Genomic DNA, 12,151 nt, shown 5'->3' with positions numbered 1-12,151 from the left:
TTTCATCTTTTGACAACAGCGCCCACGAGCAAAAACAAAAAACATGAGAAGAAACTGAGAAAAGACGACTTGGCAAAATAACAGAAAGTTAGCTTTAAAAAATGAAAATTTGGCAAAAACGTGCCCAGCAGGCACAAAATTTCAGTCACAAGCCTTCTGTTTGCGGGGCACTCGAAGATAAAAACAACAAATAGTACCTCGATCACGTTGGGAGCAGCAGACGGGCAGTAATTAAGTTGCATCAATTAGTGTTGGATCCCCTGCTCCACACAGAGAAACGGAATTGATGCCAGGCCTGCCTTGACCAATTACGAGGCTATAAAGAAGAGCGCCAAGCAATCCAACAAATGGTGAGCGACAGGTGGGCTCCAAGCCCTTTACGGAACACAAGAGTCTTGCAAGCGATACGCATGCACTCTCAGGCTCGACCCTAAAAACAATAATGTGGTTAAACCATACCCAATATTCTAAAAGATGTAACCTAGAAAATGAAATCTCTAAAGTTGTAAAAACGAAAATAGACCAATTTAAACAAATAATTAGGTGAATAAAATGAACATAACTAGAAATTATGGGCTAAAGCATTTGCATCCTGATAAGTTTGTTAGGGAAAAAGCTATTCCTACATGTAGGAGAGTTACACTGATTCTGAGAAGATGTTTCAGATGAAAAAAAGTGTGAAAAGAAGTAGAACTACATTTTTTTCGTGAAAATTGGTGGCCCTTATAAGTGCAAATAATTGTATTCTTCCTAACATATTAATTTTGGAACATTCACATTCCACAGGCCAATACAAGCCAAAGAGCATAAAAACATCTCTTTATTGGACAAGAGAAGAATAAAGTTTCCAGCAGACAAAGTAAATAAATTCGAATTAGCTATAGCAGAATGGTGTTTTTAAAAAACATATAAACCTATACTATGCATAACATTCAATAATTGAAATGAAAATGTTCATTTTTTCACAAATTTCGGTATTTTCGGTAAGACAAAAGTAATAGTCTTTCATTATATATTTTAGTCTTTTTTAGTATTGTGTTTATTCAACACTACATTTTTTGTATTTGCCTTTTAAATGTTTCCGTTTCATCTGCAAAACTGCAAAAATAAGTATGATTTCATTTCTGCCCGGTGAGTCTTTATGAGCAAAGGGGCGAGGAGGCGTGCCTTCCAGCCCCTTCCCAAGAATAAACCTCGGAGAAAGGGGACACATTTTACCGGATCTTAGCTGTATTGCTGTTTTACAGCCCTGTCACGCTTCATGATGGACTAATAATAAATATAACATATTATGGTCTTGAAGTAGCACGTTTTTCAATACATCTCCGTTTTCGGATATTTTGATTGCTCGAAAACATTTACTTGGCAATTACTCTTTCGCCTTCAGACAGGAGAAAACCATCGATGTATCTGACCTGATTCGGAGCTGTAAAATGGAGGCGCTTTTTATTATTATTAAGTGCGTGAACTGAATCTATCCTCCATCCCTCTCCATTCTAATCTTCATCCCATGCTGCCCTCTTTAGGATGCCTGACAGTTCATAATCTTGACCTAGAGTGATTGTACTTTTGCTTTACTTTTAGACATTTTAAAAACCTTTCCAGTGACAGATTAACAAAGCCGAGTGCAAGTGATAAATAACAAGCATTGGCAAACCCATCGGGTCTATTCCCTTTTTACTGATTGGCTCTGCCAATAGTTTTTAACCACACTGCTCAGCATTCGCGATGCTATGCAGTGTGGCTAAAGTTTTAAAAATCAAAATCACAATTCGTTATAATTATCGATCTGAGTTAGATCGTGAAAATAAAATAAATTTTGGAATCCAATGTAGACGGCATTATACTAGTCCATTGAAGTGGTGACCACAGCAAGCACTGAAACACTTCTTTGGTGAAGATGGAGGAATCTTTCCAACTTATGTACATGGTGAAAGCACACTTAGTAATGCATTTATTGTGAGGAGTACAAGAAAGATCACTGTTAAAGAGCACTCACACAATTTGATTTCAGGCTGCAGATGACATCCCATTTGATGTGGACCTGTATTTTGCCTGAATAACGCTGATGGGAGTTAGCAGCATGGCATCTAATGAGATCAAGTATGTACTGAAGAGGTTTTTTGAGTGGTACAAGCCTTCTATTACCACAGAGTTTTGTCTGTCGGGTTTGTCAGTTTTTTCTCTTTTCCTCGTTTTGTCTGTTTTGCCTTTTACTCTTTTTCTCTGCTTTTTCTGGCTTCTCTGTGCCTTCTCTTTGCGAGTATTTCTTCCCGCGATTCCCCGCTCCCTGCTGCCCTGCCCTCGTATGCTTTCCCACCCTCCTGCGTCCCAGCTGACCAATCCCTCCCCTTTCTTAGGGTGGCTGAGGCACAGTGAAGGGTGACTTCACTGACCTTTCTGGCCAGTGTCCGTCACTCCCTCCTGTGTGGCCACTGCTGCTGCCGCTGACAGAGCCTGTCAGCTCTGTGTTCGAGACCCGCCTCCACCCGAAGGCACCTGCCTGCACCTCATCCCTGGTGGCCTAGTGGCCATTTGTGTCTCTCTGGCTCATCAGTTTTTTCTTTTTTCCTTGTTTTTTTGTCTGATTTGCCTTTTTCTTCTTTTTTTTCTGCACCTTCTCTGTGTGAGCGTTTCTTCCCGTGCTTCCCTGCAGCTGCTGCCCACGCGGCCACACCCTCGTAGCGCTTTCCCACCCTCCCGCCTCCCAGCTGATCAATCCCTCCCCTTCTTAAGGGTGGCCACAGTGCGGCCATGCCAAAGGTGCGCCAAAGGCAAGCCCGTCTGTGCCAGGACTGCACCCAGAGCCACTGACCTTGGCTCTCGCACCAACCACTGATACGACGCCAAAACCCTCCACGCACTAAACCCTGGACGTCTGATCACCTGCCACTGCACATACCCCAGGGACACCCACAGACCTTTTTTCTGCTGCAACTGCCACCACACCACCTCCGCACACCAAACGCCAGACTCTCTCAGCTGCAGAACCGTCAAAACCCCTCCAGGCCACCGCAAGTACATCCTTCTCAATGTCTGCTCCCTGCACAAGTACGCCATGGAGCTTTGGGACCTGATAGACTCCACCCGCCAAGAAATTGCCTTCGTCAGCGAGACGTGAACAAACACAGCATCTGAACCGGACATCTCCATCATTATCCCCAGCCACTACAAACTGCTCAGCAAGGACTGACTCTCCAGACCAGGCGGCGGCATGGCCATCGCCTACAAGACCACCCTCCGACTATTGACCAACACACAGGAATACTCCCCCCTCATGGAGCACCTCCACTTCCAAGTGCACGCCATCCTGAAGACCACCACTTGTGGCACCCTCATCTACACCACTCGGCTCACGCCCAGCTTTCAGCGACTCCATTGTCTACCTCATAGCCTCAACGCACTCACCACCACCAACTCTATACTCCTCAGAGACCTCAACTTCCACATTAACGACCATAACACCAGAACACCTCATCGCTACTCGAGAACCTGGACACAATCGGGCTCAAGCAACTGGCCACCTCACCAATGCACATCGCCGGACACACACTCAACCCCATCTTTTCCGCCAGCAATAACGTTACCATCGACAACTCAACACAGCTACACTGGACTGACCACTACTGCATCCATTTTTCCATCTCCACACCTACAGCGCACATCTACACCGCTCGGCCCCCCCACAAGAAATGGAACCAAACCACAGAAGAGCAACTCGTCAACACCCTCAGCAGCTCGCTACCCCCCTACACAACAGATGCTAACACCTCTGCACGCATCCTCCGCAAATGGATCACCGATTGTGCTACACCATAGCTTCTCTCCGAACGACTACAGGGAAACACACCAATAAGAAAACCAGTTGGTTCACCCCTGCACTCCAGGAATTAAGGCACATCTGCAGGAGGTTGGAGAAGGAATGGAGGGAACAGCAAATCCCCGGAGGACCTTGAAGCCTTCAAATCCGCCACAAGATCCCACCATGGCCTCATCAGATCCGCCAGGAAAACATCCCTGCAGGACCGCATCAACACCACCACACAAAACACAAAATAACTTTTCAACGTCATCAAGGAATTCGTCAAACCACAAGCTGAGCCTACCAACATCCCTCCATCCCAGGACCTCTGCAACAAACTAGCCACCTTCTTCCATCGGAAAATCAAGGCTATCTATGAAAGCTTCGGACCATAAGACTCTCCGAACTCACCAACAATGCCCGAACCAGGATCCACCGAACCCCCACTGCTCCTGCAAGCCTGGACACCCCTCTCATGACGGATGAGACTCACTCCATCATAAGCAGCATCCTACATCTTCAACAAGGCAAGTGTCTTGATCGCACCTGAGCTCCGCAAGGCCATAAACTGCTCCCTAGAGTCAGTCACCTTTCCCGAGGACTGGAAGCACGCCACGATCCGCCCGCTATTGAAGAAACTTACAGCCGACCCAACGGATCTCAAGAACTACCGCCTCATTTCACTTCTGCCTTTCCCAGCCAAAGTCGCTGAAAAGCAATCAACGATCAGCTCTGCCAACATATCGAGGACAACAATATCCTGGACATCTCTCAATCAGGATTCAGAACTAATCACAGCACCAAGACCACCCTGCTCGCTGCCACAGATGACATCCGCTCTCTCTCTACCACAGCCAAACAGCAGCCCTCGTCCTACTAGACTTATCGGCCAGCTTCGATACAGTGTTCCACCGCACCCTATGCGCCAGACTCCACACAGCAGGAATACGTGGCAAGGCCCTTCGATGGATACACTCCTTCCTGACAGGTAGAACGCAGAGTCAGGCTTCCGCCACACCTGACAGAACCTACAAAAATCAGCTGTGGAGCACCCCAGGGATCCTCTTTAAGCCCCACGCTGTTCAACATCTACATGACCTTGCTCACCCCAATGGTCAGGAACTACTGTCTGAACATCGTCTCCTATGCTGATGACACCCAGCTGGTCATTTCCCTGGCTGAAAACCCCTCAACGGCCAAGAAGAACTTCAAAGTTGGGATGGAAGCAGTCGCCATGTGGATGAAGGAGAGCTGCCTTAAGTTGAACTCCGACAAGACTGAGATCCTCATCATGGGACCATCCTCCTAAGCCCCGGACAACTCCTGGTGGTCCTCAACACTTGGCAGCTCCCCCACCCCCAAAGACCACGAACGAAACCTCAGCGCCATCATCAACTTAGTGCTCACCATGCCAAGACAGGTCAATTCCGTCGCCTCCACCAGCTTCCACACTCTCCAACTCTTACGGAAAATATTCAGATGGATCCCAATCGACTGCCGCAAAACTGTGACACACGCCCTTATCACAAGCAGACTTGACTATGTCAATGTCCTCTAACACCTCTGACAGTCGCCATCGCTACCGCAATTCAGGAAGGACCTCGAGACCTGGCTCCATTACTGAACCCTGAAGACATACCCCAGAGCGCCTTGAGACCCTAATTTAACTTGCCAAGCCTTGACGTTGATGAATATTGCAACGCAATTCAAGAGATTTCCTCCTGTTCCTACCACTACTGCAAGGGTGTTTTTGTGGAGCACTTGGTGGTTGATGGTGTCAAATTCAGTGCAAGGTTCTAGTAAAATCGTAATTGATGCACAGCTTTTGTTGTGGGCATTGTGTAAGTTCTCTCACTTATTTAATGATATGTTTTTTGTACCTCATTGTGGGAAGATCCAACATTGAAAATCTCTCAGTTTAAAATTGGCTTCCAGTTCCTGGAGAGGTTGGGCTGCTAATAAAAGGTTCCCAGCACCTTAGCTATGGAGGGAAAGACAGAGACCAGCCCATAGTTCGACATGGTGTGGAATCTGAATGTGTAGGACTTTTTTAAGGAAATGAGAGTTGGTGTTGTGTTTGAGTGTATGGGGGGCTTAGCCATTGGAAAGGGAAATGTTAACAAACTGGCACTGCTGGGGCCCAGCACAGTGTGGTTGAGATTCATGACTTTCATGTTACAGATATTGTTGGAAGTATAAGACTTCTCAGAGGAAGAAAATATTTTTTTGATTTCCTGAGGCTGGATCGCGGTGCCCTGGAGCAGAATTATGTGCTGAGTCTATACTGTAGAAGTTTACAATATTCAGGACTGAAGGTAAACGATTGAATTATGCTTGTTTTGGGAAGATGACATAAGGTGTTTTTGAAAGATTGGCTTAGTAGATTGAAACGCTTTGTGCAGGTACTGTGTCTACCGTTTCCTTAAAAAAAAACGGAATAGAGGCTAGAGTTTGATGCGTCTCTGTTTTTGGGACTGGAATTTGGCCTTTTTCCCTGATGCAAGTGGACTTGTAGCTTCAAGAGTGCTGCTTACATGCACTTTTAGGCGAGTGAATGTGATTTGTCCCATCATCTTTGCAAGGCTCTACACTTTGGTTTCCAAAGGTAGAATTGCTTAGTGAACTAACCAGTGATCTTGTAAAAATTATATTTTATCTTGGACACGCTTGCCATTTATGCAGCAGATGATGCATGATTCAGTGGCATATCCCTGAACTGTGGCAGCTTGAGTAAAGAAATGAGGATTGATATTTATATATTGTGTTTGCTATGGCTAGCTCTAATGCCAAGGGTTGCTTGGTGTTGGGCCTCATCTCAACTTCTCTGACTACCTTGACCATTACATAGTCAGACCATGAAAGGGTTTAGTAGCTAGTGATCTGGAGTGTGGATACGTCAGAGGATAGGTTGCAAGGGGATGGCCGCTGCACCTTTATAGTTGTTCCCAGCTGTTGAGTGTCTTCACAGCCTATCCAACCATGTGATAATTTCCCTATCTGTCGGTGCATTGTGCCATGGGTATAACATTATGAGCCATTTATAGTTATTTCAGCATGATTCACAACAACGTATGTATGGTACAGTGCATCATGGTGATATGCAGAGAACACAGTGGTATATTTAATGTACTGACAAAGCGGGCATAGTCTTATATTTTAAGGATACTTCACTGAACTTAATGAAAAACTGTTTTTTTCTAGTTGTCCATATATATATATATATATATATATATATATATATATATAACGTTGCTTTCTTTAGCAGGACTGTTAATCCAGTTTGAAGAATACAGTTTCAATTCACATCTCTCGCATAGTAACAGGGGTGCAGAGTGAGGAGCCTTCCTCAATCAGCTGTAGGAAAAGTGAGTATAAGACAATCAGTAAATTCAGTTGCGCCATTTTGTGAAACCATAGTGGAAGTGACATCAGGTGCACTTAAACCATTTGAAGGCACCACAGGAAGTGACCTCACACGACTTTAACCCGATCACACAAGTAAATAATTAGATTCTATTTATAGAAATAGGGGAGCATCGGCAAAATCTTAAACGGTGACTGAGAACAGGCAAAAAGACATAATTGAACTAAAAGCAAACTTGTATTGTGGCCGCATGTGAAGGTGCTATTTCCATAAAATATGGATCTTTAGAAACGTTGCATTTTTTGCACTTTGCTTTTGCCTGTTTTTATTCTTTGTTTACATCAGGAATGACACACAACTAAGTTCTGGGCACCTTACCAACCCTGAATGTTAGGAAAAGACATTGTGTCTGACATTGAGAGGTGGATTACATATATTGTCTCTTAGTCATGGTTCCCCATATGTTGCATTTCGTAAAGCAATAGCATGCTTTGATTTCTAGGCACATGAAGACCTTTCTTAAATAAAAACAAACAAAATAAATAATTATGTGATGCAAAGCCACCTGGTTTGTGTTAATATTTAACTCGAAATTATGAGGCAAAAGTAATAACCATTAGTATCCTGAGAAACATTTAAGTGTTTAATCATCAAAAGCGGAATGCCTTTCTAAAAACGTAGGAAGTTAAAAAAAAAAAAATGCATTGGCAAAGCAAATAGCTGTGCGGTTGTCCGCCAGGAGTATGGCTTTGTCAATGCTTGTTTTGTCATGGTTTTTACAAAACTCTATTGTTGGGGAAGCTGCCTAGGCCCTCATAAGTCTAAAAAATAAATAAAAAAAACACATTGCCTAAAAGCAAAATTAATTTTTTGGTCTCAAAAAGCGCACATTGCCATAGTATTCCCTGGCACTTAAGTGAACTACTTAGTGCGTAGATGTGCACCTTGTGGAAATGTAGAATGCCTTCACTCACAGTAAATAAACCAATAGCTGAAGTGGGCTCTCTCTTTCCCCCGTGGTGTATGCTGTAGTGGGCATAAGCAAAATATGAATGACACAATAAGACTGTTGGATGAAGATGACTAGCTGAAAGCGCCTATACATCAGCATATTATTTATATACGTTTAGTAAAATTAAAGTTTTAGATAATGCCAGACCATAAAGGAATATACCATGTAATAGTACAGCCCTCAAACATCCCTATCACGACACAACTGTCGTACTCTCTGCCATACGAATTGGCTACAAAATAGTAATACTATTTTATTAGAGAGTTCATCCCGAAATCAACACTGAAGCATAAACTAAAAAACGACCATTACTTGTAGATAGAGTGGACGTCCACAACTCCAGATTTTGCCTTGAATCTCGGGTGAATCCCTGACATCCACAGAGAAAGGGATGCAAGGGACTGCCCGGTGTGTTGGTGTCACATTGAATTTAACTTTTGTTCTACAGATAAGACAGGATAAATTCTGCCCATTTTCATGCTTGGCAAAATATGCAGAAGTTGTTAATAACACAGAGGTCGAAAAACATGATGGCGCCTTCAGAAAAGGGGGTGACAAATAAATGCATTCCACCTTGATGTGTTACTTAAAGGAGTTTCACGGTTTACTTTCTGTGCCATGTACATTGATTAAATACTAAATATATGGTAACCATTTTTTACCATCATTTATGGTATTGATTTGCCAGCTGTGAGGGTGGCAGTAAAATACCCAATTGATTTGCTGTCTTTGTTTCCTTATGGCCTTCTATTAATTTTATGCTTTGTTTGTTGAAAAAAATGGTTCCTAATTTATCTCCTAGACAAATCTGGCACTCTCTGAAGTAAGAAAGGAGACCTGGCAGGTGAAAGAAAGACATGAAATACTCAACAGCTTATGGAAGGCCCTCAGCGAGAGACAGGAACTGCGCAAAGAATGGAAAGCAAGGTAAGCGCCCATGTGGATAACACGAAAATGGGTGAACAATGTGAAAAATTGCAGGCTTCTGCAACATTTGTGTTTGTTAATTTTTCATGTGTCTGATGTAGTACCGAACACCAAATGTCTCACATAGTCCATCGTAAGACCCGGTTTGATCTATCTATTTTAGACCTACAGGCAATATAGGCGATCTCATTTGAAGACACGTCTTTACTAGGGTAGATGACACAAGTTTTATGTTTTTGAGGTAGCTAAAATATGCTGGCTCTGTGGTATGTGTACATCTTTCAATGAAAGTGATGTCTTAGTGTGACTCGGACCATATTGTACACTTTATCCTCTTTTGTTTTACCTTTGTTTGCAGAGATATGAATCCGTTTTATTTTCTTGTGTTCTAATTGTTATTGTTAATTATTTTTTGTGCTGTTGGCTGTTAATTAGAATTTTATCATTTGGTTGGCGCTATTCCTCATAGCATCTTTAACTGTGAATATTATCTTGAAGGTTTGCAAGATCATCATCCTACTGTTGTAAGATGTAATTGAATACACTAAATCTACGATCAACAAATATCCCCATCTCTTATTTTTCCATCCTTAAAGCTTTTTTCATTCTTCTTGGAGCTTGTTCCTTCTGAATCTGTGTGGGCCTTCATTGGAGTTTAGTATGTAATTTGAACATTTCAAGATGGTCACCACATAGTGCTTTCCCACACTGTGTAGACTGGAAGAGACTTACACGAACACCCTGGAGACAGGGCGCAGTGGTATCAATACTATTACCTATTCTTGTTTTTTTGTTGTTAATGTGCAGCTAAACTATTAGTGTGCTGCACTGTCTCCAGGATGTTGGTGTAAGTCTCTATCAGTCTACAGTGTGGGAAACCACCGAAACAGTTTGAACGTTTATGCTTTTCTCCTAATGCCAACAAAGGACTTTCTCTATAGCGATTAAATCTCCCTCCAAGTGAATATGGTTCTCTCTTTTCCAACCACTTCATGTCATGACTCCATGTGTACAAAATAATTGCTTCCTTTAGCGCTGCAGAGAACCACATGTATGTAGGAGCTACAATGTGTAGAGGAGCCTTCTGCTATTAACAATGACTTGCGGTTCCTTGAGAATGACTCAGTTTTGTGGTTATTTTATTTGTTGGCTGAACAATAAATATTCACTTCTGTCTTCCTTTCATTTTAAACATCACTTTAGATTCCTGCTCACATCATTTCTTGCCCATTCTATCTAATACGTATGCTGCAGTCTCAGAAGAGAGCTTTTATTGTTCAAGGCGAGAAACAAGCTACGGTTCCTGGACGTAGATGGACGAATGGAGGGTGGGGATAGTTATTTTAATGATTATTCTCACTGTATCTTAGGTTTCCTGCCTGAAAGATGAGATGCTCCTTATTTCACCTTCATTAAAGTTGCTAAGGAGGCCAAATGACAACTTTCAATTTAATTCCTGTAAAAGTTCATCATGTTTGCCCTTATGATTGCCTGCAAAGTCTCGCAGTGATCTGCAGCTCCCGAAAAGCAACATGTTGGTAAATAGCTTAGTGAGTTAAGAGTTTTGCACTGATATGTGGACAGCCTTCATTGCACAGCTTCCAATCTTAGTAAGGCCTGAGTCTTTTCTCCATCAGGTGTCAATAAGCACTAATTAGGTGGGGAATATTACAACCTACTATTTGCGGTCCTAGGAAGTGGCAGCAGTCAGCAGTACCTATAATGCTGGCTTCTATTACTAGCAAATGTATTAAATACCAGAACAAATGACCTCGAGGGTATCATGTCTTGACTTCTATTGGCAAAGACATACATTACTCCTGAAGCAGATACTCTTCCTAGGACTGCCTCACAGGTTGCATTTTATTATCCCACCCTGCTGGCAATAATTTTAATTTCTCCATAAAACCTCTGTTTCTGCTACTTTGCTTAACATTTTACAAAATAAACATTGTATCAAATTGAGGCTTGTGCATAAGTTTGCCAGATTGTGTTGGCACGACACTGTTTCCAGCCCTAGCCTTTCATTTCATGGTAGCACAATGGTTCGGTGAGTTCAGGCTACTATCGGCTGTCCTTCAATAGTTAAAATTCCAGAAAAGCCAATTTGGACTTCTGTTCTTCCAGGGATAGTAAGCTGAGTACCTTTCAGTTGGCTAATAGTAACATCTATTCTTTATACAATATGGAAATGGTTTCAGTCTGGTATGAAGTACAGTATTTAAAAACCGTATAGTTAACAATTAGGTGCATTTTGGGAAATTGTAGTATTAGTGTGCTTCCATTGAATCACTTGTTCAAAAGCACTGATGACAAATGATTTGTAAATGGAAGGTCCCCATGCTGGAAACATGGAGCCCTGCAGAGATGGAATGATGTGGCAGCTATGTAGGCATGACATAATTACGGAGAGAAAGCAAGCCCAATATGCATTTTAGAGAAAAGATAAAAATGTGGAACAGTAGATTGGTCCTACAAGGAGCTAAGGGAAGGAGACCAAAAATTACCACTTTAACTAGGACATCAAAACTCCTTATATTGACCCTGAGTGAGCCATGATAATAACTAAGGTCAGATTAATAAAAACTACTTTAGAAGTAATAAACCTAAACTTTTCATTTCTTGTAAATGTTGTTAATTGTTTAAAGATTCATAAAAATAATTTTCCTTGTGCATGGAAATCTACAAAATCTGTAGATATTCATACATAGGCGTCACTCAAAGCGAGTTGGTTATCTGCTGGTGAAATATCTGCCAGTATTAGGTTAGGCTTAGTGTGTTAATGCACTTGAACTTTTTTTTGTCCACATGAAGAATATTTTTATGTATGAAGAAATCTCCTCTACCCCCCACCCCCCTTCTTTCCATAGAGAATGTTGAGTGCATGTATAAGCAGTGGGTGTGCGTAGTACATGTGTGGTATTTGGAATGTGTGCTGTAGGAGCAGCAGAGCCAGTGGGATCTGTTTTGTATGTCTCTGATTTTAGCATGGCATAAGATAGTATATGGGGCCAACATTCACCAGACAGTGGATGTGTATTGCCTG

At 42.4% G+C, this 12,151-nt stretch overlaps 1 protein-coding gene across 7 annotated transcripts in view; it reads left to right on the top strand.

The window, feature by feature from the left end:
* Nucleotides 1-12,151, top strand: part of FTO (FTO alpha-ketoglutarate dependent dioxygenase) — a 1,516,554-nt gene that overhangs the window by 762,867 nt on the left and 741,536 nt on the right. For all 7 annotated transcript variants that reach the window (XR_011199794.1, XM_069216312.1, XM_069216308.1 and 4 more), the window contains one exon: nucleotides 8,981-9,105. Coding sequence is in view for 6 of the 7 variants with exons in the window: in XM_069216312.1 (XP_069072413.1) it covers nucleotides 8,981-9,105 (125 nt within the window). In the remaining variant the exon portion in view is untranslated. The remainder of the gene's footprint in view (nucleotides 1-8,980; nucleotides 9,106-12,151) is intronic.

This window comes from Pleurodeles waltl, chromosome 12 (assembly GCF_031143425.1).
Source record: "Pleurodeles waltl isolate 20211129_DDA chromosome 12, aPleWal1.hap1.20221129, whole genome shotgun sequence".
NCBI lineage: Eukaryota > Metazoa > Chordata > Amphibia > Caudata > Salamandridae > Pleurodeles > Pleurodeles waltl.
This window is presented reverse-complemented; position numbering and strand designations above follow the sequence as displayed.